A 25,277-nucleotide genomic window follows, 5' to 3' on the forward strand; every position below is an offset into this window, starting at 1 on the left:
TTTAATTGGCCCAAATGAAATTCTACAAACTGACTTTTTTCAATTGAAGCAACAGCCCGATAACATTGGTTTAATGGGAAATAATGTGATGAGCCAAATGACAAACTACCAAGTCTGCCCAATCATGTTATTGGTCCAATTGAATAGTTCAAATTGTTGTAGCACGCTTTTTTGGTTTCACCAAATTTAAAAATGTGCATTGGTAGATTTAGATGGTTAAAGCCACTTCAATGAATTGTTTATTCTCCACTGTCCCAAAAGAAAATGAATAATATAATATACAAAATAATGATATTCTAAACACTGCCCCATTTCTTATATAGGCACTTTTGTGAAAAAAACAACGACATTAAAATAACAAATACATTAAACATTTCTACAACATAAACCTTGCGAAATCAAGCATTTCAATTCTCATTATACACAAAGCTGAAGTGTAACTAACACAGATGTGCAAAAAAATGTCAATTTATATTACACAAAATGTAATCTGAACTCATTAAATGGGTCATTCCTGGCATTCTGTAATATTTTAGTCCCCCATTTTTTTAAAAAGTGTTTGTTAACTAAAATGAAATTGTAAAAGAATTTTTCATTGATTATTTAATTCAATAAAAGCATTGTACCATAAAAAATATAATATTTCTGTCACAAACCATGCTATTTCACATGTCCCCAAGGCACTTTTTTGAAATTGCATGTAGAAAAAAATTAATAAAATGCCCACAGTCTAAATTTTTTCAGTATTACAACTATTTATTTGTGTTCTTTTCTTGTGATAAATGAAAATTATAAACACAATTGTTTTTTATAAAAATAATAAAAAAAACAGGCTACAAAGTTATGTCCCTCAATATAAACTCAACCCCATCACACCAGCAATTCTTCACCTATAGCAATTGTCTTCACAGACAAAAAGTGACATCATTCAGCTATTTTTAACAGCATGGTGCAAAAGGCAAGTTATATTTTTATTTATTTACATTTTTTGATGTTTATTATAGTTAGGAAGGATACAGTCAAGCTGAACTATTCAAGCCAGTAACGTAAAACTAAGATGATTGTTTTTTTTTCTTTTCCAAACAATATAACATTCTTTTTAATTGCTGCCATGTGGACCTTCTCTTTTAAACCACACAAGGAGCAATCAACCCCATCACACTCAACCCCATTACACATGTCATTGTTTTAGGGTTGTAAACTTGTAACAGAATTGAGATACTCACCTAATTTATCAAGAATTTTTATTTTTAAAAAAATATTTGAGTAAATATATACTTACTAAAACTATTTTTGATAGAATATATGAAGTAGTGTTTTCAGTGTTGACAAGTTTATGTCAGACATGGCACCCGTATCAGCAGCAGAAATATATAAAATGTGTCATTGGTTTTCTCATGAGTTAATAAAAAGCTAATAAAATCAGGACATGTAAAGTAAAAAATACTTAAATTATGTTAATAGTTAATTTGTTTATCTCTACGCCATGTGACAATTACCTAACTTTAAAGAGGGGGTCATTAGGACATAATTCATTTTAATATTATAGATAAAGAAAGTTAAGTAATCAAAAGGTTTAGGAATCCCTGGTTGAATCCCCTGCTGGTTTTCTGCTGCTGTAGCTTATTCTCCTCTGTGTTGTGCATTCAAAGATGCTCTTCTGCAGACCTCGGTAGTAACGAGTGGTTATTTGAGTTACTGTTGCCTTTCTATCAGCTGGAACCAGTCTGGCTATTCTCCTCTGACATCAACAAGGCATTTGTGCCCACAGAATTGCCGCCCACTATATAATTTTCTTCCCTCGCGATTGTTGTGCATGAAAAAAAAAAAGATCAGCAGTTTCTGAAATACTCAGACCAGCCCATCTGGCTATATAATTGTATTTATTATTATTATTATTAAGAATTTTCATTAATTTCATTACGAACTTTTTCTACTGCAGTTTTTATTTATGTTCAGGAAATTTTACCTGTTGCTCATGTTTACTGTATGTTCTGTTCAGCAATATATTACAGTAATAAGCCTTTATCAGCATTTTTAACGGTCCAGCTACCTGCAGCAGTTTACTTTTTTGAATTTTGACTGTAGTTTGGTTTAATGAAGTTTAATTTCATCTCAGTGTAATAATGCCTTTGCTAAATGTTTTACTAAAACAAGTGTTTTGGTTAAGTCTTAGATGTAATTTCAAATTAATTAAAACAAAAATAAAATTAAATTAAAGTGTCCCCTTAACCCTGTTACAGTTTTCAACCCTGTCACGGTATTCTTAACCCTGTGAAATTTATATTTTTTGGAAAATAAAATAAGGAAAACTATTAAATATAGAAAAAATTCTTGCTGAGTACCAAACATCGTTTTAAGGCCTAACATTGTAAATATGTGGTTTGGGTAAGATATCTAAATTTAAAACTTTTTTTTTTTTTTAGAAAAAATTAGGAGACCACAGAATGCATGAATTGTATAATTGTAACTTCAGTCACAAATAAATCTAAAACTTATAAAAATTGTATATTTTAGCCATTAAATTGATTTGAGGCACACATGAGCAATAAGTAAAAGTGGGTTTTATAGCAAAAGCTTTTTAAAACAACTCAGTTTAGTCCGTTACGGGGTTGAGAATAATGAGTGTCCAAATAAGATTAAAACTGAAAATAATATAAAGGTCTAATGCCTGAAATGGGAAAATATGATTTTTTGAAAGTTTAAATTGTGTGTAATTATGTAGGCTATTTAAAAATATAATCAATACACTTTTAAAACTGAGTTTGCTCAAGCTGAAATATTACCGAATGCCAGGAGTGACCCATATCACAATTTTAATGGTTAAACCAGGTCATTAACATTTAACATCAAATACATTTACATAATAAAAATGTCAAAAACACCATCAAATCTAAACAATGGATTACTTAACCCAGTTGACATTTGAAAAAGTGAAAGAAAAAACGTCAAGCATGTGAAGATGATCTTCAAATTTTTACCATGTGACTCAGACAGTACTTGTTGTACTCCATGTTGAGTTACACCTCACTCTGTAAGTTGTGGAGCACCATATCCTCTTCCAGGACAGCAGACATTCAGCACAGCTGACAGGGCTCTGAAAGTTCATCGTACTGCTGCTTAATATCTCAAGAATTCCCATCTCCATTGTTGTGTTTTTTCCAATGGCCCTGTATGTACAAACTAGCAATGTCAATACCAAGTTTACATGTATCAAACACGTCACCATGCCATTATTATCATTTTCAAAGATACTACTGCTGTTGGGTCACAAAATGTAAGCTTTTTCAATGAAGAATGTGGTTGTTAACATAACCATTAGCAAGAAAATGTTTTTACTGCATCTTTAAATGTTTCAATAGTAATGATTAAAGTAAAAGATTTAAATGTATTTGTGTATTTTTATATTGTGGGTAAGACATCAACTAATAAATGTTCGCCCAATTAAAATTTGTCTTTGGGTGTATGGTCAAACACATTAAATATGCTATAAATACACATTACATTAAAGGCACAGGCCACAAAAACAGCTACAGTGTTGAGAGCAGAAACTTTCAATGTTCCAAAAGGTATAATAAGAAATCTGATGGATTTTTTAAGCTGAAACTTTACAGACACATTGTGGAGACACAAAAGACTTCTCTTAAAATGGGTAAAATTGGTGCTCCTTAAATTTGTTCTATAATTGTATAGACATAAAATAAATTAAGCAAGAGTAAAACATTTATTAGGCTTGATTTTTAGTTCTACTTTTAATAAACTGTTAAATTAAGTTACATGAATAATAATAAAAAAATATATATATATATATTTCTACCTAATTAAAATAGCTGTTTAAAAATGGAATCTAGTAAATAAATATATAAAAATTTATACATGATAATTTAGTTTCAGTCAAATGGGTTCAGCTTACAAAAAAAAAAAAAAAGTTGCACTGAGAGACTAAGGAATGCATCATGCCTCTTAAAATAACAAATAAGGAAACCGGTCCTGACAATTGCTCTTCTGTTGCTTTTGTTTGTTGGTGCGTTCTTTTTGTCTACAGAAACAAGATAATTATCTGCCTTTGAAACAGATTACATTTTTATGTCATGAAAATGACTATGATTAACTCTCTGTGCGTCAAACAATTACTTTCAATCAGGAAAGGTTATTTCTTGTTTATAGTAACAGTAAAAACAGCTAATTAATGTGGTTCTAAAACTTTTTTTTTTTTTGTCAGCAGAACAAATGTTTTCTAAAACTGCTCGTAAAATATTTGTAAGCATCAAATTAGCATATTCAAATTATTTTTGCAGGTTTGAGGGAGTTTATTAAAGGAATAAATACATATTGAAGTGTGTCCAAATACACCTGCATTGTTAGATTCTTGGTGCTTGTTTTAAGAAGCAGCCAGTGATCCACACTCATTTAAATATTTTGGCTTTGACAAAATAAAAATAAAAGACAAAATGGAAAAAAAAAATGAGTGCAGATCATTGGCTACTTAAAAGCTAGTGTATCCAAACAGAAATCAAATGAGAACTATAATATTTCACAGCATTACATAAATATAAAACTGAGGTCAATGCACTAAAACAAGTCAATGCAATTTAGAATGGTGGCTCAGTGATTAGCACTGATGATCACCAATTTGAGTCCTGGTTGGGTCAGCTGGCATTTCTGTGTGGAGCCTGCATGTTCTCCCCGTGTCTGTGTGGGTTTCCTCTGGGTGCTCCAGTTTCCCCATAAAGTCGTGGTAAATAGGATTAACTAAATAGGCTGTTGTGTACAAGTGTTTGCCAGTACTGCGTTGCAGCTGGATGGGCATAAGCATAAAATATATACTGGAATAGTTGGTGGTTCACCCCACTGTGGCAACCTCTAATAAATAAGGGACCAAGCTGAAGAAAAAGGAATAATCAAATATAGAATACCAGAAAACAAGTCATGAATCTGCTCTCTTATTCCAGTGTCTATTATTGCTTATTTATTGTGAAATTCATTAAAAAGTGCCCAAAATATTTCTTGAATAGGGATGTACAAACAACTGAACAGGGTAATAACTAGAAAACTATACTACTTATCAGGTTATTCAAAGGCAAGAGAGATTTGATAAAGTGTGAACGATGTACAGATGCATGTAAACTTCACTTTATGCAGAGCTAAGTCAGGATTCTTTAGTAGCAAGTCTCCACCTCTGGAGCCACTGCTGGAAGGTCAGTCCTTCTCTCTCCATCTCCGGCAGCGCAAACTGAGCAGGCTGATCCCACCTGCACAAACAAATCAAACGGCATTAATATGGCGCCGTAATAGACATGGTCTAATATTGTAGTCATTGTAGAGTGTCTTGTCTCACCAGTGTGTGATGGCAGTCTTCACTTGTTCAGAGTAAAGCAGGCCTTTAGAGCACCTGTGCATGAGCTCACGAGCCCGAGGGAGCAGCGTCTGCAGAATCTCCTCATCTTCCATTTTCACTCGCTGCAGCAAAGCTGAAACACAAGAACACAACTGGTTTTTAACCGTTCACAATACCCTGAAGTCAGGAAAGAAAGCTAAGGAAATAAGGTTGTCAGTTCTTCAACAGGTCATAAAATGAGAATTCCAAATTTGACTACATCTTTTGCCATTCATGAGGTACTGGACTATAAAAACAGCCTGTAAGTTTCAGAACTCAAAACTTTACCATTAGTCTAAAACAGCTAATATTGATAATAATCTGCCAAAATGACAGGATGTGGAATGAGACACTTTTATACTATATGTATTAGTGTGTCTAAGCTCCGATGGTTGATGCGTGATTTGTATGGATCACAACTCACGGTTTGGAACACACGTGACCCACAGATTAGGCTAATATATTTTTTGTACTCTTATGTTAATCCTAAATTTGTAATTATCACAAAGAGATCGCCTCTCGCATCATTCAAACCACATGTCTGAAAGCATTTAGACTTTCCTGTAAGTAATGATGATGAAAGAGGCTGTGGTTGGTTATTCGGTATGTGGTGGGTTTCATTAAAGGTGTTTTCTGTCACTATTGTTTAGCCTGCATTAATGCTTTTAGATCAGGATCTCAACACCCACGCAACACGAATTATAAATGATGGTGATTTACATGTTTATTTATCCTTCAAATCGTGAATAAAAATCTGTTTGAAAAACGCAAAAATCAAGAAAGGGATTTAGTCTTCAGTTAACGTCAAATACCACAGTTTTTAGTTTAGATAAAACCACTGATGTTTATGGAAAAGATTAAAATCACAGTCATATGCATTTAACATGACGCTCAAAAATAAAGGTTGTAGGCAACAATTATATTATTACATCAAAAATATGCCACTGAATATTGCTTCAAAAATGACACATCTAGCAGTAAAACATGAAGTTTTATGAGTGAATAACTGAATAATTTATTGAAAATGAGACTAAAAATTAATATATATTTTACAAATGATGTTAGATTTATTTATTTAGCGTCATCAGCAACAGTAGTTAGTAACAGTGAATTTTTCACACAACTGAATATTTTAGAGTTTGTTTTTATTCAGCTGATTATTTCTTTATTTTATTTTTAATAAAATTACAGGTTCTAAGTTCCGACTGTTAAAGCCAAAAGCGTCTTGAACTGCTGTTTTTGTAATAATGGAAAGCAAATAACTTTTGTCTCCTCCCTTTTTGGCTGATCTGAAAAATGGGCTAATCTGTGACTAAAAAAAATTATGTGATCTGAACTGTAAGATTTGTGATGTTACACTACTATTAAAAAGGTAGGTTATTTTTTTTACCTCTCTGTATTTTTACAGAAGTTTGCAAAGTTCAATGTATGTGTATGGGTGTATGAGTATGGGTTTTCTATACTTTATCTAAAATCTGTTCACTGTACAATACAACAGGCACACACCTTTTTCTATGCTCAAGTATTTTTTTTGTTGGATAACAAGACAGAAACATTGTTACAAAGATGTCTCAAATTTTTTAATCAAAGCTTATATCAAAGCTTTCCAACATTCAAGTGAGTTTTTTTATCGATCAGTGCAGTAACTAGTAATCATGTGTGTTCAGGCATTTTAATGGCACCGAAATAACCCACTTAACCCTAGTTGCCATCATTAATTTTAAAATACAGGGCTCGACAATAAGGACTGCCCAATGGCCCGGGTGCGAGATGCTCGGGCCAGTGTACAGAAAAGTTACTGGCTCAATCGGGCCAGTGCTGCCTTGTCACAAAAGTTTGGCAGGGACTGTCTGTCAATTGCGTGCAAATACAATCTTAGGGTGCTTTCACACATATTTGTTTGTTTCAGAATCTGTCTCGTTTCCCCTATTAGTGCGGTTTGTTTGGCATATGCGAGTCCAGCAATCGCGCTCGGATCCGCGGCAAATCAATTGGTCCGAGATCGCCTGAATGAGATGGCCTCTGCTCGACTGAGTGGATCGATTGTAGTGAGAAAAATCAATCCAATGAACTATCGACCCAGGCTATATCACAGTGTATTATGATGATGTAATAGCCATAAATACGGCTATATGAAGAGAATAGGGCGAGATGTCATTCCTACTGGCAAATGTGCGTTTCATGTCTAATATGAAAGTGAAAGCATGCTGAACTATTAAAGAGAGCTGTTTATCCGTTAGGTCAATTGAACGAAGTTACCATCTAATACTTTCTCTATATTTTAGTCTTATAATATGTTGTATTAGGCCTGTTGTTTTGTCAACACTGATCTGCTTCATGATCTGATGCAGTCTCTGTTCATCTGTTATGTCTCTCTATAATTTAAGTCTATAATGCATAATTCTGGCCAACGTTTCTTTAATAGATTTATTAATTCAATAGATAGATTTTTACAAAACTTGACAACTGATTTGAGGCTCTGTATGAGAAAGTCTGACCTCTCTGATTTATATTTGGTGATGTCTGTGGGGTGTCAAAATTAAAGTGCACATTTTCGCTTATAAAATATAAACACAACCCTGAAATATATTTCCACTTTTGAACCTGATATTGCTTTCTTGCTGCTGGAGCTTCTAAGTGAACTGAAAACGTTGAAGCTTAGTATCGGGCCAGATAGCAATACCAGTATCGATACCAGTGCATCCCTAATAAAAGATACAAGCAGAAATGTCCTAATGAACTATATAATGTACATGCAGAAATTTACATCGGTGAACACACGTTAAAATGCAGAACTGTTACCAAATTAGAACAGTGGCAGTTCACTGCTCACTTCAGAGTGAACAATTCCACATATTCAAACTATGTGTTATGATGAGGGCGTTGAAAGATGACAGACAAAAGCCTATAAAAGTAGACATACTCTGCTGATCGGGTGATGGTAACTGTGCGGCCCGCTTCTGCAGGTCTGCGGCTGAATCTGAGAAAAGCTGAAGAAGCCTACGCAGATTTCTGAACTCCAGCCGTCGAGTCACAGCCTGAGACCACAGCTCTTCTGGAGCCTGAGAAACAAAGAGGAGAACACAGACAAGATTAAAGATGACATTGTGACTGGAAGAAAAGTTTAGGATATGGATGAAGTCCATGTTTTACAATAATATAATCTTTATTGGTATGCACAACCATCAAGGCACTCAAAAACTAAAATGTACTCTATTTATTAACCCTTGAGTGACTGCAAACATTTATCTTTTTTCCCCACTGTTGAACACTAAAGAAGGTGTTTAAAAGAATGTTGGAAACCAGCAGCCATTTGCATCTATAAAAGGAAAAAAATACTAGTTGGCGGATTGCATTACTTTTTCAAAATAATGAAATGGTAACAATATACAACAACTTTTATGTTCAGCAGAAGAAAGAAAATCAAACAGGTTTGTGACAAGTGAAGGATGAGTAAACGAGAAAAGAATTTTCACTTTAGAGTGAAGTAGCTCTTTAAGGCTCCAGATATACTCACAGAAAAAGACTTTTTCATTCTGAGTTTAGGGGTTAAATGTTGTTCAAATAGCCAAGCTGCTTTTTTTTATCTACAATGCATTTTGCTCTCAGTAACAAATACACTACAAACGTCACAATCTGATCATAGTGACATAAGCTCTTCAATTCAGCACTCCAGTCAGACCACACCTCATGAAGCCTTTATAGAGTAGATGTCAGAAAACTGCTCAACAGTATTAAACATGAATATAAAAAACATTGTCAGTGTTGTTTTCCATTATAATACATTTTGGCTGTCAAAAGAATGAGATCTGCAGATATGCAGTGTTTGCTTTTTACACAGATATCTGTGTCAGACTAAACAGACGAAGAAGAGAAGCAAAATATTCCCACAGTCAAGCCTAGCTATTATTAATCCTACAGATCAATGGCAGTAAAAATGTGTTTACCAGCAAATCAGGTAAAGGCCTGAAATGGACACCAAACAAACTTTGATTTGGCCTCGGGCTGTATTTCAGTGTATTCTATATCTCAAGGCTAAAAGTAGCTTCTAACTTGCAGATTTAGAAAATCTTAAAAGTGATGAGAATGCCAGTCATAAATGTAGGACTTCTAAATCAATGAAGCATTCATAGTAGTGACAAGGATGCCCAAAAAGTAAGACCACACTACAAACTATGCAAAAAAATCTGCCTTGGAAAAAAAAAAAAAAAAACCTCATTGTTATCAAATATTTTTCAAATATATTTTAAAAATATAACCCCCTCCCCCCCAAATACAAATGCAAATATAATGTCTATAAAAGCTAATTTGCCTTTCAAATTTTTTTTCTAACATCTTTCAAAATTATGGTTTATTTTCTAAGAAAATACAAATTGTAGCATTGGAAAAATCTTTATTTTATGTCTAAAACACAATTCTTGACTTCAATTCATATTTATAATTTTTTAATTAATATGGCAACTTAATAACAAAGTCATTTTAAGGTGTATCTATAGTCTTGGATAAACATCACACACTACTGTTTCCATGAATTCATCTCTGACAGAGACCTTCATCCTCTCCATCGACTAATCAATGTGTGTTTGTTTGTTTTTTAAATTACCAGTATTTAATATCATCGAAATAGCTTTCAGGACTATTAATAAACTGTAAGTGAGCATCTCACCATGTACATAGGAAATGAGAGGCTTTCACAGAGTTTGTGGAAAGCTAGTGATTGTATCCGGTGGATGGAAAGCTGAGCCGCTGGTGCCCTCTGTCCCCTGAAGAGAACAATCAAAAAATTCTGTCAGAGAAATTCATTTAAAATTGAGAATGTTTTGCAAAACCAACATTAATGTGTAAAGGATAGAAGTAAAACATATTTATTGTCTATATGATAATATTGCACAGACAATACTGTCTCTTACAATGTTGCCATAACATCATAGTTGACAAAAAAATAAACGCCTCGAGAGTCCAAAAACATCAATGCATGATGAAGAATATTAGAACGCCATGACAAATCCCTGGTTCAAGTTATAATGGCAAATAAAAATCCCTTAATGGTTTTGGGGTTTACAGACCAAGATAAACTTAAGTAATGTCACATATTAAACATAAGTGGCTTTTACATAAACATCAGCACAATTGATAATACGATACTGATTTAAACAACAGTCTAACAAAGTAGACATTACTATATTGAGCGAGTTAAAAACAATAGATTTTTTTAGATTTTTTTTGTCATTCACACTCCTGCACTGCTTTCCACTCTATTTTAGACAAACACGCAAAAATAACTAAGCACTTCCAGTGTCTCCTCTAGGATTTTTTCCAGCTGTGGTGGTAAGCCTTTTTTATACAGATCTACCTATTACCTGTGGCATTATTTCAATGACAAATGTCGTGAGTGCAGTATTACAAGTCGATATCGCATTTATGTCATAGCCTACAAGCATGCGAATCTCTTTGCTTGCACCCTGATTTCTTCTGTTAGTGCACAAAATTTCTTGCACATCCTCAAATATATGCTGCTTAAGCGCAGATCTTCTTGTGCGCTCTCAAATAAATGCTGCTGAAGTGCGATTTAGTGCGTTTATGTAACAAGGATGTCTACAACATTTGTTAGATTTGCTAGGAATATATATATATATATATATATATATATATATGAACGTCTCCAATAGACCTACAGAGTGGTTTTAATGTGTCCTGAAGTAAAACGGCTATACATCGTGTTTGCTGGCCTCATGCATCACGCACAAGTCAGTCAACCAACACGTAACCTTAAAGGGTTAAACAAATGACGCACAGCACTACTACGGTTACAGAAAAGTTTGCGATGTTATAATTAACTTACCTTTTACTATGTTTTGGTGCGATTATCACCTGCTATTAAAAAAAAACTGAATGTTCAGAATGAAAGGCTGTAATGTAGCCGTGGTGGGATAATTTTTGCCGTGGTCCCCCGCCATGGAAGAATGAATGTAGCAGAAACCATGACTTCCCCTTGAGTGGATCATCTGCACTATTTTAATGTGTGGTCCACTTCATACAAGGGATGAAGGACATTTACAGTCACAACAGGGACTTGCATTCAAAGTGTTTAATATTTTCCAAGTGCTCAAGGGTAAAGAGCATTCCAATTAAACCCATTCCTCCAGTAATAGACACTTGTGTAACAATCAATAACGTACATCTAAGTTATTGAGAATGGGGATAAAAAAATCTGAGGATAAAAATTTGCACTGGTATGCAGCCCTTATAAACATAAACTAAACTCAACTAGCCTCTTCCTTTGTTTTTTTTAAGGAATTAAAAATGCTAGTGAATCATGATATAGAGTTCAGAGCCATTGAAATCCTGCTATAGGTGGTTGAAAAAAGATTAAGTTAAATTTGCTCACCCCTTCATGACTCTGCGATCCAGTGCTGCAAGTGATACACAGCTAAAATGCTTGGCACCCTGAGACACAGAATTGCGCTGTCCACTGCTGGCTCCAATCACAGTGACAAACTGAGGACTGAGCTCATCCTTAAAAAACTGTCCAACCTGGAAGAAAAAAAGTGTTGTACATGTACATTTATGTGCACATATTTCACTGTAAAGGTTGCGTCAAATTGAGTAAGTAATAATTATATTCAGCAATGATGCATTCAATGTTTTTAAAATTTTGTGTAACTATGTAAACGTCCTAACTATTAAGTTTGAACTTTCTTTAAAAAGAAAAGTCCAACTTAGTGGGCATAAAGATCTTTTTCAAAAACAAAAATAAAAAAATAAAAAAAACTTACCAACTCCAAGCTTGTGACTGTGTTTGTAAGTGAGAATTATTATTTCATAATTATCATTAATATTATTAAAGAGATGAACTCAAAAATGAAAACTGTCATCATTTATTCATTCAAGATATTTTCTTTTAAACACAATAGAAGCTATTTTAATAAAGGCTGAAGAATTTTAACCATTGACTTCATAGTGTTTGTTGTTCCTACAATGGATTTCAATGGTCAGAGGTTTGGAACTCAAAAAAAAAAAAAAAAAAACTCAAACTGGTTTGGAACCAGTCAAGGGGTGTGTAAATGATGACAGAAGTTTCCAATGAACTTTCGCAATAACTAAAGAATGTATTGAATGAGATAATACCTCTTCATGGACACGTGTTAATTCAGCCTTCACAGATGAGTTCCCCTTGATCAGGCTTCGTATCTGCTCTTGTCTCCGGTTCTAAACAGAAATAATAGGCATGTAATAACTCTACACTATGAATCTTAAATCTTAGTCAGCAATAAATACAGGTACGCACCACAAGCTGTCTAAAGTCCATGACAGTCTGCCAATGCGTCTGCAGGGCTCTGATGGCGTCCTGACCCTGTCTGGCCTGCTGCTGTAGCTGAACACACTGATCTCTGATGCTGTCTCTAACTGATACCTGCTTCACTGCCTCCATCTCCAACTCCAACACACACCTGCTCACACACACATAACAAAACTTATGTGATTTACAATATTAAACATTATACATTAAAGCAAGCTCCATCTATATAAGTTTTGCTAAAACACAAGACTATGTTAGTGTAGTAACATTTCAATATATGATAATACAATGATAATGTCCGAGGCTCAGACACACTCTATCAGTTCAAAACTAGATCTGTTTTCAAAGCATACACACATTGCATCACATAACGGTATGATGTACGCCTGAGTGAGTGGGCCCGACACTCCAACCACCTTTAGGACACACTCCTCCTGTTTTAATGCACCAGACATTTTGTTAGAAACACTCATATGCTTTACATGTTTGTTTCTGTTTGTTTATATAACTGCTCTTTTCATTTATAACAATCCATTTCTGAATCTTGTTTAGGCAAGGCAAGTTTATTTTAAAGGTGCATTTCATACACAGTGACAATTTAAAGTGCTTTACATAAAGAGGAATAAAAGAAAAATGTATAAGAAAATAAAAACAAATAATAAAATTATTAAAAACAGATAAAAACCGATTAAAATGTATTAAAACATTATAAAAGAATGAAAAAGAAGAGAAAAACATAATAGTGCAATCTGTCGGACGTAGCACAGTGCTAATTCAGTAAATGCACAGCTAAACAGAAGCTGATTCCAGCAGTGAGGGTTGTAATAGCTGAAAGCCGATACACCCTGCTTTGACTGAACTCTTGGAATTTCTAGTTTATATGATCCTAAAGATCTGAGTGATCTTTTAGGTTTGTATTCAGTGACCATATCTGTAATGTATTGAGATCCCAGGGTATTTAGTGATTTATAGACAAGTACCAATACTTTAAACCCTATTCTGAATGTAACTGGGAACCAGTGAATGTGACTGTCTTTTTGGGGAGGCCAGTGAGGAGGCTGTTACAGTAAGTCTTCACTGGAAACAAAGCATCTGATTCTTGCAATGTTTTTAAGATGATAGTACGCTGATTTACTAATTGCTTTGACATGACTACTAAAACTCATTTCTGACTCCAGAAACACACCAAGATTCTTGATCTTATTTTTTGTTGTTTGACCCTTTGTGCCAAGGTACGCATTCACCTTGAGAACCTCATCTCCGTTCACAAACGCAATGACAGTTTTCTCTTTGTTTAACTGAAAAAAGTTCTGGCACATTCAACTGTTAATTTCATCTATGCACTGGCAGAGGGTGTCAATGGGGCTGTAGTCATTAGGCAGTAAGGCTAAGTATATACTCAGTGTCATCAGCATAGCTGTGGTAGGAAATTGGTTCTCTCATTATTTAGCTTAGAGGAAGCATATAAAGGTTGAACAGGAGAGGTGCCAGAATCGAGCCTTGCCGGACTCCACGTCATGAGTGTCCACCTTGACCTATGGTCACCTATACTGACATAGTAACCTCTCCCTTCAAGGCAAGATCTTAACCATTTGAGGACTGTCCCAGAGAGCCCAACCTAGTTTCGACCATCAACCATGTCAAATGAAGCACTGAGATTGAGCAGTACCCAAACTGTTAGTTTGCTTGAATCTGTATTTAGGCGTATATCAATGTTTATCTTTATAAGAGCGCTCACTGTACTGTGATGTGCTCTGAAACCAGATTGAAAATAGTCTAAACACCCCTTGAAGTTTAAGAAACTTGTTAACCTGGTCAAAAACAACTTTTTCAATGATTGTGCCAATGAAAAGGAGATTTGACATTGGCCTGTAATTGCTCAATAGGGTGTTATTTAGGTTGCTCTTTTTTAAAGGGGGTTTAACAACTGCAGGTTGTTAAAGAAGTGAAGCATTTACTACTTTTAGAAGATCCATTTCTAAACAGTTAAACACTGTTTTGGAGAATGATGTGGGGAGCGTATCAAGACTGCAGGTTGATGTTTTCATTATGTCTGATTTCTTAAGTTGTGGTTGAGCTTGTCTGACTTCGACACCACTTGGCTGATCGGATGAGCTGATTGCCTTTCTGATATTATTGATTGTGTTTAAATACACTATGAACAGCAGCTACACTAATTATTTTCTTTATTCTCTATTTCCACCTGGGGATACTCATCGCGATTATGCAGCGCCATTGATGCGATCCAAGACCTGTAAAGAAATGATGCCAAGGTACCCATAATCCTGTATCAGGCCATATAGAGAGCTGATGCTGTGGCAGTCATGGAGAAGCAGACAGCGTGAGACTGATTCCTGAAAGATCACAGTGACAGACAAATCTTCTCACTGATTCCATGGGCCAGCAGATCACCCACCACTGACCTACTAACACCTGTAGTTCTCCACGATAAATGTACAGTGTTCTCCATCTATTATCCATGCAGTGTGTCAGTAGGAAATATTATAAGCAATCATTATTTTTGCTAGCAATTATTATTTTAATAATCTACTGAGATTTTGGTATGCACAAGGACCCTGAATCAGATTTCACCATCTTCGCAAAGAAACTGGACACAGACTAAATACTGTAGAACTGTGGCCACGTCTCAAAAACACTTAGAGAAACCTGCATGCAAACTAGCTACAGTCCTGTATTAAGTTTAGCCATTTGTGAAAAAAAGTGTAAAGAATGCTTTAAAAAATAATGATGGTAATCAGGTTGTCAATTAATCTCTATTAACGAAATTAAATCAACCTTTAGTGTAACCATCCTTAACATTTCAAACTGGGTTTGTCATAGGTGCACTAACACATAGTGTTCTATGTAGCATTGAGTAATTATAATTACTAATGTTAATTATAATTATAAAGCACATGTTTCAGTGGTTAGTAGTGTTGCCTCACAACAGCAAGGACTGGGTTCGAGTCATGACTGGGCCAGGTAGCATTTCTGTTTGGAGTTAGAATTTTCTCCCTGTGTTTGTGTGGTTTCCTCCAGGTGCTCTGGTTTCTCCCACAGTCCAAAGACATGCGCTATGGGTGAATTTAATAAACTACTACTGGGAGTGCACAAGTTGGTGTACTCTCAGTGCTGGGTTGTAGCTAAAAGGGCAACTGGTAGGTACCTGGCAGCTCAATCTGCTGTGGCGACCCTTGATAAATCAGTGACCAAGCCCAAGGAAAGTGAGTGAGTAAATTATAGTTGCCTACCTAATTAAAACCATATAATAATTAAGTGATTATAACCATTTCTTTAGTCACAAAGAGATCTAAGGAATTACCTGGACACAGAGTCTGTTTTGTGTGTCGCCTCTGCTTTTCTTATCAAAGCCGTGAGTTCAGTCTCCATCTGCCGCCTTCTACTTCGAGTCTGAGCCAACTCAAAATAACTCTGTTCCACCTCCTCCCAGGCAGACTGTTAGCATGCACACAGATGTTTAACATTATATATATAATGTATATGTATATATGTATATGTGTGTATATATATATATATATATATATATATATATATATATATATATATATATATATATATATATATATATATATATATATATACACACACATACACACACACACACACACATATACATACACACACATTATATATTCACAATAGGGCTGCACAATATATCATCATTCCTTTTTGAAAATGTAATTAAAACCTAATCTAAATTAGTGCTAAAACCAGAGAAAAACTGTAGGTTATTAACACTGATGTAAAATCACATAACACTGATTGAAAGTCTAAACTTTAAAGTTCTCCCTTAAATCAGATTGGTTGACTGGAATGTTGCTCCAGGATCAACACAGATGTTACTCCAGCAATATGTTGCAGATTTGCCGTACAACATCAGCCTTACGACAAAGAAAGTAAAATACACTATAAGAAAAGAGAACACTATCTCAAACGATCACCTGTAACAGACTGCGTACAGGAGTTAACTCCTCAAGCTCAGAAGACACATCTATTAGGTGATCGCTCTCATAACGAAACCTGCAATAAATACAATAATACACAAATTTATAAAGAGATAATGTGGGTGTTTTTGTTAATATACATCATGTTACACAAACTCACCCTAAAGCTGAAACGTCACGCTCCAAATTTAAAGCAGTGATCTTCTCCTCCAGTGCCACCTGATGTCTGGAGGTCAAGGCTTGCAAAGCTGAAAGCACTTGGTTTGGTGGATGAGATCGTAAAACATTCTGAGGAATCAAACATGTAGAGGTTTTCATTAGGTGATGTGTGGAACAAAAACATTTGCATAAAGACACAAAGTATTGTCCACTACCTCCACAGCACTTGTCCAGTGCTGGATCACAGCATGCCTTTGATCTCGAGTAAATCTGGGTGTAAACAAATGAATTGGGATCTATGAGGAAACAGCACTCAGGCTCAACTATCTGTAATTTCACCATCAGAAGCCTGTTTCTTACTGCGTGGATGGATTTGCTTTTAGCTCGCCTTCCAACAGGCATTGGAGGAAGTGAACCCTCTCGTTGCAGAGCTCTCTCACATCCTTCTGAAATGAGACAGAAATGGTATTTCATAATTCCCAATCAGAGAGAAAATGAGATTCAATGAAGACACTTTTGACTGGTCAACTTGTTTCTATTAAGCCCTAATGGGAGTTGCTGTAGCTGCAAATTCTAGCACAAATCTTTAATTTCAGAATTTAAATTGATATCAACTATGATAAGCGATAACATCGTAGCTTTAATTATAATATTATTGTGTGCTTTACAAATGTCTTTAAATACAGAATCCAAGGTTTAACCTGAATGCCTTTATTCACTATTTTTTCAAGTGGGCAAGTGAAAGAGAGGTTAACTTAACAAGTAACCTAAGAATTAGCCTTATACACAACAATGCAAATATGAAAATGACTTAATATAAAGTATTGTTATAGTGATCTTCACATTTCAAACCCAATATTGTCATGCTGACAGTTTTTGCTCTATTTCATTATGAAAAGTAGTTACAAACCAAGAAAACAGCAGAAACATTTGAGTTTTATTCAACTTTGTAAATACATTTAATTTAATTTAATTGCATTTGTATTTTGAATGGTGACAGCCCTTCAGTGTTTTTACAAGTTGAATTTATATTTCAAATTAGTAAAATTGCCCTATACATAGTGAACAAATGTATTTTACATTCTGTTGTGAATGACAAACATAATCACAAGGCTGATTGTTCTGCCCCTGTAAAAACACTTACTAAAACTAAGGGGTCTGCTCCAGCTTCATTGTCTGATTGGTCAGATGGTCCAAACACCAGCTTCACTTCAGCTTTCCTGGACAAGTGGAAAAGAAGAGATATGGCCAGATGTTGCATTAAACACTATAGTTTAAAAGTTTAGGGTGATTAATTAAATGAAAAGTCATAGTAAAGACTTTTACACTACCACTATGCTGATGCTGAACAAAAGCTTTCTATTCTAAGTTTGGTTCTTTTTTTACTTTATATTTATGAAAAAAATGTATTAATTTTAAATTAATTTTAATTTTAAAAGATAATATTTTACAGAACTACTGTTTTTTACTGTATTTTGATCAAATAAATGTAACTTTGGTGAGCATAAAAGCTGGAACCTTTTAAAATTCTGCATCAGCTTGACAGCGTAAAACCAGTTAGTGTTTTATACGCCCAAATGAGCAAGAGATGTCTCAGAGTTCCTCTGCCACTGCTGTTACAGATTTGCAATAATATCACTTGTTTGCTGCACATCTACAGTACTGCCCCAAAACAGGGAAATCCACCAATAAATGACCTTCCTGCAGTGTAACCTTAGACTAGAGAAAGTATCACTATTTCAAGGTAAAAGGAGAGGCTTTAACACATTTTTTTATGAGGCATTGATAAATCTGCCAAAGATATGAAAGTACAGTATGGATGTGGTATTTGCTTACTTGGCCAGTTCGTCCAGGGACTGTCTTTGGTCACCAATCACGCGTGTATCCTCTAGCAAAGCATTTCTGTCCTCAGAGCATCGCTGCCTGAAACAATCCAACAGGATCTGTCTGCATCTGCTCTCTGTAAAGCCGTCCCAGTTCCTGTTCAAGCTTTGCTCTGTTCAGTAGCCAAAAGGAAAGAAATTAGAAACATCATTCCATAAATACGATGCACTTTCAGAATGTTAAAAAGATAGTTTACCCTAAAATGAAAATTTCCTCATCCTCAAGTGGTTACAAAACTTTGAATTTGTTTATTCTATAAAACCTGTAACCATTGACATCCATAGTAAAAACATGCTATGGAGTACAATGGTAACCAGTTTCCAGCTTTCTTTAAAATCTCTTCTTTTGTGTTCAACAGAAAAAAGAAAGACCTTCAGGTTTGTGAAAGTAAAGTGTGAGTAAATGATGACAGAACCTTCAGTTTTGGTTGAATGATCCCTTTAATTGAATAGAATAAAGAAACTACAGACAGTTTTGATCTCATGATATGTTCAAATATGTGTGTTAGAAGCAAACAAAACCACTTTAGCTGAACAGAAAGAAAAGATTCACCTTCAGCAGCAAGTTGATCCTCCACTCTAGTGATCTTTGTGTCCAGTTGACTGAGTTCAGTCTGAAGCGCATCAATTTCTCTCTGGAGCTCAAGCTTTCGTGCATCATTATTTTGATTCTTCAACTGTTTTAACTAAAAACAAAAATCATCATTATATGCTGTACTTATAGGAGCATCACATCAAATAGGAAACTGTAAACGTGCTACATTTACTTACCTCTTTATCTTGTAAAACTTTGTACCTTAGGATTCAGATAGTCAAGGAATAATTTCACAGACCAATATCATCAAAAGATGGCATGCCTAAAATAACAAATTAATTGACAACATTTTGGCACATTTTGGTTTATTAACCAAACTGGAACTAAAGTGAAACTGAAACCATGATAAAAGTATATAAATACTATTCGAGTATTTATACATTCTATTTTAACAGCTTTAATGTTGATGTTTTTCTCATTTTAGCTTTTGTTTTAAGTATTTCTGTTATGGGTTTTTATTTTATAATCTTTCTCTAGCTTTATTTAATTTTAGTACAACTTACTTTTTTATATATTTTTGCTTGAATCCAAAAGCTAATTTTAAATATTTATTTTATTGTTAACTTTATTTCAGTGGTAACACTTGATTTGATTTACTTTTAAAAATTTAATTGTTTAAAAAATTCTTTAAACAAAATACATTTCAACATGGCCAAAATGGAGCGTGATGAAGTGCAAGCTTATTATTTTCCCCACACCATTAACACACACATTCATTTTCTTTTCGGCTTAGTCCCTTTTTTTAATCTGGGGTCGCCACAGCAGAATGGATTGCCAACTCATCCAACATATGTTTTACACAGATAGCCTACCCAATTTACCTGTACCGCATGTCTTTAAACTGTGAGGGAAACCAGAGCACTCGAAGGAAACCCACACGAATGTGGGGAGAACATGCAAACTCCACACAGAAATACCAACTGACCCAACCGAGGCTCAAACCAGCTCTACCTACTGCACTACGCCTACCACACACATCATTTGTTCATTACTTTAACTTGTTTTTCTTTTAATTATGTATTCTTTTTACATGAGACATATGACCTTTACATGAGAGATTTCATCCTTTTGGTATATTTGACATATTATATGTCCATTTGTTCATTTACATTTTATAACACAAACCCAATAAAATACATAGTATTGGAACCAAGGTATATTTTGCGATTTGGAAAAGTCAAGGTTTTAAAACAGCCAATATTTTCTGTTATACTGTTCCTACACGATATGTAAGATTATTTATTTATTTATTTTTTGTTTTTTAGGACAACGGTATGTCCAGCAGAAAAGATATCAAAAGATTCCGTTTTAAGTTTGTTTTAATGCAGTTTAAATCGTCTACAACTCAGTAGGTGCTGCCTTTGAATTGACTACTCGACTGGAAAAGTATGTTCTATACAGTATGAACGGGAGTAGTATGAATAAAGCTTGGATGTACTACATCTGCCATTTTATCACGATTACGTGACACACCTGCTTTATTACCATTCATGAATTCTCTCGTGGTGCATCATGGGATATTGTAGCGTCTATCAGATGTGCAGTTTAGAATCTTGCCAGAAGTAGTAGGTCATTTGCGTACTTCTCGTATACTGTTTTTCAAATACTATAAATTTGGACATGCTACTCAGCTCGCATACTGTTTTTAGTATACTATTTAGTATGAAAGCATGCAATTTCAGACGCAGCCATTGTTTTCAGAGTGGAAAAGTTGTTGTTTACAAAATACATTTAAAAAATATATATTTTAGAGCAGTAATCCCAATATCATAAAACCATGATATTTTTATCCAAGGTTATCATACCGTTAGAATCTTATACCCGTCCATGCCAATTTGCAAACAGCCATTAATTTTAATCGTACGTAAATTTTAATCATACTTTTCTCATTTTGTTCTTTTTCAATCACCTCTTTTAGTCATTATATTCCTTAAATAATATATATTTATACAACTTTTTAAACTGATTAATATTCTGGCATAGTTTAAAAATCTGTTCCAGACTGTTTTATAATTTCACACCACACACATACAAACATTTTTAAAGTTGACCTTTTTCTCAACCTCCTAAGATTCAGTTCTTCTCTCAGATTATATCCCCGTTGTCTTTCATAAAATAACTTTAGTGTGCATTTCGTAAGTAATTTATTCTTGGCTTTAAACATAAATTGTGCCTATTTAAATTTTAACAAATTATTGAACTTAAGTATCCTCAATTTAAAACACTTCACAATAACACTTCCACTGTTAGCTTAACTATATTCTACTGTTTTATTTTACATAATAAAAATCCTTACTAAATTTGTTAACAATACTTAATGCACTGTAAACAACACCACGCATTGTCACATTGTTTCATTGTCAGAAAATGTAAAGGATACCACTGGATATTCCCCCGCACCACTCGAACATTCCTGTGAACATATATTACATGTTGAATGTTGCATTATTGTAAACAAAAACAAGCATTAGAGATCAAACGAGATCTAACCTCTCTTTATAAACATGTTGTGTGATATACTTCCAAATGGATGCTCCAGGACCGACGCACAATCTAAATACAAATTTAAACACATGATCAGCTTAAACAAGTTGATAAAGATGCATAATTATAATTCATCCTGAGTTAGCAGCCCACTGACGTCTTCATATAGCCGTCGTCCGGGAGTCTGGATGCTGGCAGCTCAAGCTCCTCAACAGCCCAGCGCTTCAGTTCCTGACTGAGACTCGACATCTTTTTCAGTCACTTGATAATAAAACAAACCTAAAACTTTTAAACTCACATCATATTACAGTGTATGCATCGGATACGGAAAAGACAGATCAAAATACGCGGGAGACGTTTCTTCACCCCTGTTTACTTTGCGATTTGTCATTACAGGAGCCGATGCTGCCCCTACTGGACAACAAATTACTTCAACATCAGCATTAAAATACTATTGAGCCCACTGGGGGGTCCAAACTCGCTCCTGCATAGTTTAGCTCTAACTTCCTTCTTTTCACTTGCCTGGAAGTTTTAATATAATTTGAAAGAGTTTGATTAGCTGGTTCAGGTGTGTTTAATTGGAGTTGGAACTAAAATAAGCAGGACACCGGCTCTCCAGGACAGAGTTGGGCACCCCTGGCCTACATACAAACATGACACAATATTTTTGTATTTTATCTTATCTCAAGTTATTTTTATAGACTGACAACACAGTTATTAATACATGTTGACTAAAACTGGTCTCTAAACATTAAACAAAATTTAAATGACAGGGATAAAATCTGAAGACCCAGCCCTCATTGACATGAGCTCGCGTCCTATTTTGCCTGCTATGCCATCATAAAAAGTGAAAATAACCCATTGAAAAAGGTTTTAAGACCAAGTGTAATCCTGGTGTGACTTGAGTTAATCAGTTTTGTTCAATGCAAACAATTATTTTTCAAAAAACAGTTCTCCCCTATGATATTGTATTTAATTTTCTCAAGTTTTAAAAACAAGACTTAATCTATGGTGATGAATCTTAACAAATGCCACTGCATGATGACGTCATATATTCCACAATAATAATAAAGCATGCTAATATACAATCATGAAGTCAATGTAAGTTTCTGAATCTGAGTATTTTAAAATGTAAATTAATCTAATTCATAATTTCAAAAGTTATTTGATTACATAATACAGATTCCAGGCAAGCAGTTGCCCAGCACTGTCCCTGGAATTAAAGAGCTGCTGGTTGGTGGGGGAGTGATAGTGCAGGTCATAGTTTTTAAATATAAAATATATTTGTAATATATACAATTATATTTTATTTGTATAACTTTTATTTTGGCTAACATATGAAGAGGCTTTTATGCTAATAATTTATTATTCCCATGACATGTTCATGTGTACCAAATCTTTGATTCTGCAAATAAAAATAGCAAATGAATGAAATAATTTTAGAAAAAGAGGCAAGATATCCAAACAAACAGTGTACATCAATTGAAGTCTGATCATATAATATGCCCTATTGGAGAATTCTAATGTATTTAAACATTTTGAAATCAATTTATAGCAGTGATAAGTGTTGAGTAAAGTTACTTCAGAAAGTAATGCATTACAATATCGAGCTATTGCCCCAAAAAAAAAGGAACTAGTTGTGTTACTTAATTGTTTTTTTATAGTAAGTAATGTTACATTACTTTTGAGTTACATTTGCGTTACTTTGAATTATTTGGCTGAGGTTTGATCTCTTTCAGAACTTTTTTCCTTTTTTACCAGAGTTTTGCAATTTTTAACGCACTGTATAATCTACAGTACACCCACTTTTACCTTTTAAAAAAAAACATCAAAACATAATATTTTAGGATAATCTTATCTGATAACTTCCTTGTCACCCGTGTGGAACACAACAAACAAACTAACCTGACAGACACTATTATATTCATTGTGTAATAGGAGATAAAAAAGAGCATATATGTATAGATCATCGCTGCACATAATTGCTATAAACGCAGTATAAACAGATAATTGAGAGTTCAAAGCACGGGGTTTGCTACTTTTTTTTACTATTTGCCTCAAGTAAAAACACTGTCCATTGAAAAAAAAACCTTTTTCTTTTCTTCCATGCATTCAAAACAATGAACACATTTTCTCAATGACTAATTTATTGTGACTATTTTCATTTTTAATCAGCAATTTATTTTTTAAAAGTGAATACTTACACTAAAATGTAACTCACATTACAACTCAAATATTATTACTTACTATTTAAAAGTATTGCGTTACATTATTTGTTACTTAGAAAAATACTATAACTGGCACTACTTGTAGCATTACCCCCTACACTGGCTTTGTTTATTTTTAACTGCTGCATTTCCTTTGACATATCAAACAGTCAGTGGTTTGAAAAACCCCAAGGTAATTTGTACATCTGACTTGTTTTCTTTAGTTCACATGATCTGTCATCACTTGTTTTGACAACTATTTCCTTATTGAAAGACAGTCAGGTATTTTTTTTAAATATATCTGTCATGCTTTTCTTTGAATGTCGGTTAACAATCTGCATTCTATCCAGTGACATACCTTGTCTCTAAAATAACTGAACCCTTTTGACGCAGTGAGCCCTAATAATCTTAGAGCATATTGTTTTTAAGCACTAATAACTATTTAAAGTTAGTATTCACAGAGCAAGCTTATTCTTTTTGAGAGAAGACTGAAAATAACAGTAAACAAATAAACAAAACATTTGAGTGCTGTTGCTGTGCTGATTTTGATATAAATGATCAGTTTATATAACCTAACAAACTTATATTGGCTAAAAATTCTGAAATTTAGCAAGTTTTAATGCATAAACAATACAGAGCTGCTTTAATGAACCCACTATAACCCACATCCTAGGGAAAGTATTTGAATTGGCCAAAAAAAAAGGCATCAGTAACGTAATTCCACAATCGAAAGGTGTCACCGGTGTCAAGGGAGCGAAGACAAGAGGTTGGACCCAAATGCAATATAATAAAAAAAAATTGTGGAGACAAAAACAAGTGGTCAAATAACATTCTTAAGAACTCAGGTATCACGAAGGGCATTGAAAAATGCAAAAACAAAGCAATGATCAAAGTACAAAAATTAACAAAACAATCACCAAAACTTAACTAGAAAAACTGAACAGGATGACACTCACTGAAACAATACAGGTACTGACTAACAAAAACTCCGCATTAACTGGTCTGGGCAAGGTGTATAAATAGTCCAAACATTTCATGATGACGATATTCAGCTGTGTGTGATTAATGGTGACCGGTTTGTGCAAGCATGCTGGGATATGTAGTTCGTGAATGACGTGAATGCTGTATGCCAGCGATCTTCCAGGAACAGATCGCTGGTAATGTAACAGTATGACAGAAAGGCTCAACATAGTCTGGCTGCTGGTTGAGCAGGACAGTAAATTATACAACACTGATGACTGACAATGAAAAAGTTTTTTTTACCTTTCTTCAGCTATCTTTTATCAGCAACGCGGTAAAGCAAGGTA

General features: G+C 34.3%; 2 protein-coding genes across 51 annotated transcripts in view; one reads left to right on the forward strand and one right to left on the reverse strand.

The window, feature by feature from the left end:
- Positions 1 to 4,946: 4,946 nt before the first annotated feature.
- haus5 (HAUS augmin-like complex, subunit 5) lies at positions 4,947 to 24,962 on the reverse strand. Of its 3 annotated transcripts, XM_087263235.1 has the most exons (20): positions 24,927 to 24,962; positions 21,921 to 22,024; positions 21,770 to 21,832; positions 21,660 to 21,692; positions 19,456 to 19,480; positions 19,238 to 19,370; positions 18,638 to 18,797; positions 17,946 to 18,021; positions 17,162 to 17,247; positions 17,017 to 17,071; positions 16,803 to 16,930; positions 16,640 to 16,718; positions 16,000 to 16,133; positions 12,666 to 12,828; positions 12,506 to 12,586; positions 11,766 to 11,911; positions 10,044 to 10,140; positions 8,301 to 8,439; positions 5,339 to 5,471; positions 4,947 to 5,252 (listed from the first exon to the last, which is right to left on the reverse strand). In XM_087263235.1, exons 2-20 carry the CDS (start codon positions 22,010 to 22,012, stop codon positions 5,150 to 5,152), a joined length of 1,926 nt encoding a protein of 641 aa, XP_087119361.1. In that variant the 5' UTR covers positions 22,013 to 22,024; positions 24,927 to 24,962; the 3' UTR covers positions 4,947 to 5,149.
- si:ch73-196i15.5 overlaps positions 24,865 to 25,277 on the forward strand; it is a 28,234-nt gene continuing 27,821 nt past the window's right edge. For 21 of the 48 annotated variants that reach the window (XR_015496746.1, XR_015496748.1, XR_015496750.1 and 18 more), the window contains exon 1: positions 25,060 to 25,274. The gene's annotated coding sequence lies outside the window, so the exon portion shown is untranslated. 48 annotated transcript variants of the gene reach the window in all.

This window comes from Danio rerio, chromosome 8 (genome assembly GCF_052040795.2).
Source record: "Danio rerio strain M-AB ecotype USA chromosome 8, GRCz13ab, whole genome shotgun sequence".
Taxonomy (NCBI): domain Eukaryota; kingdom Metazoa; phylum Chordata; class Actinopteri; order Cypriniformes; family Danionidae; genus Danio; species Danio rerio.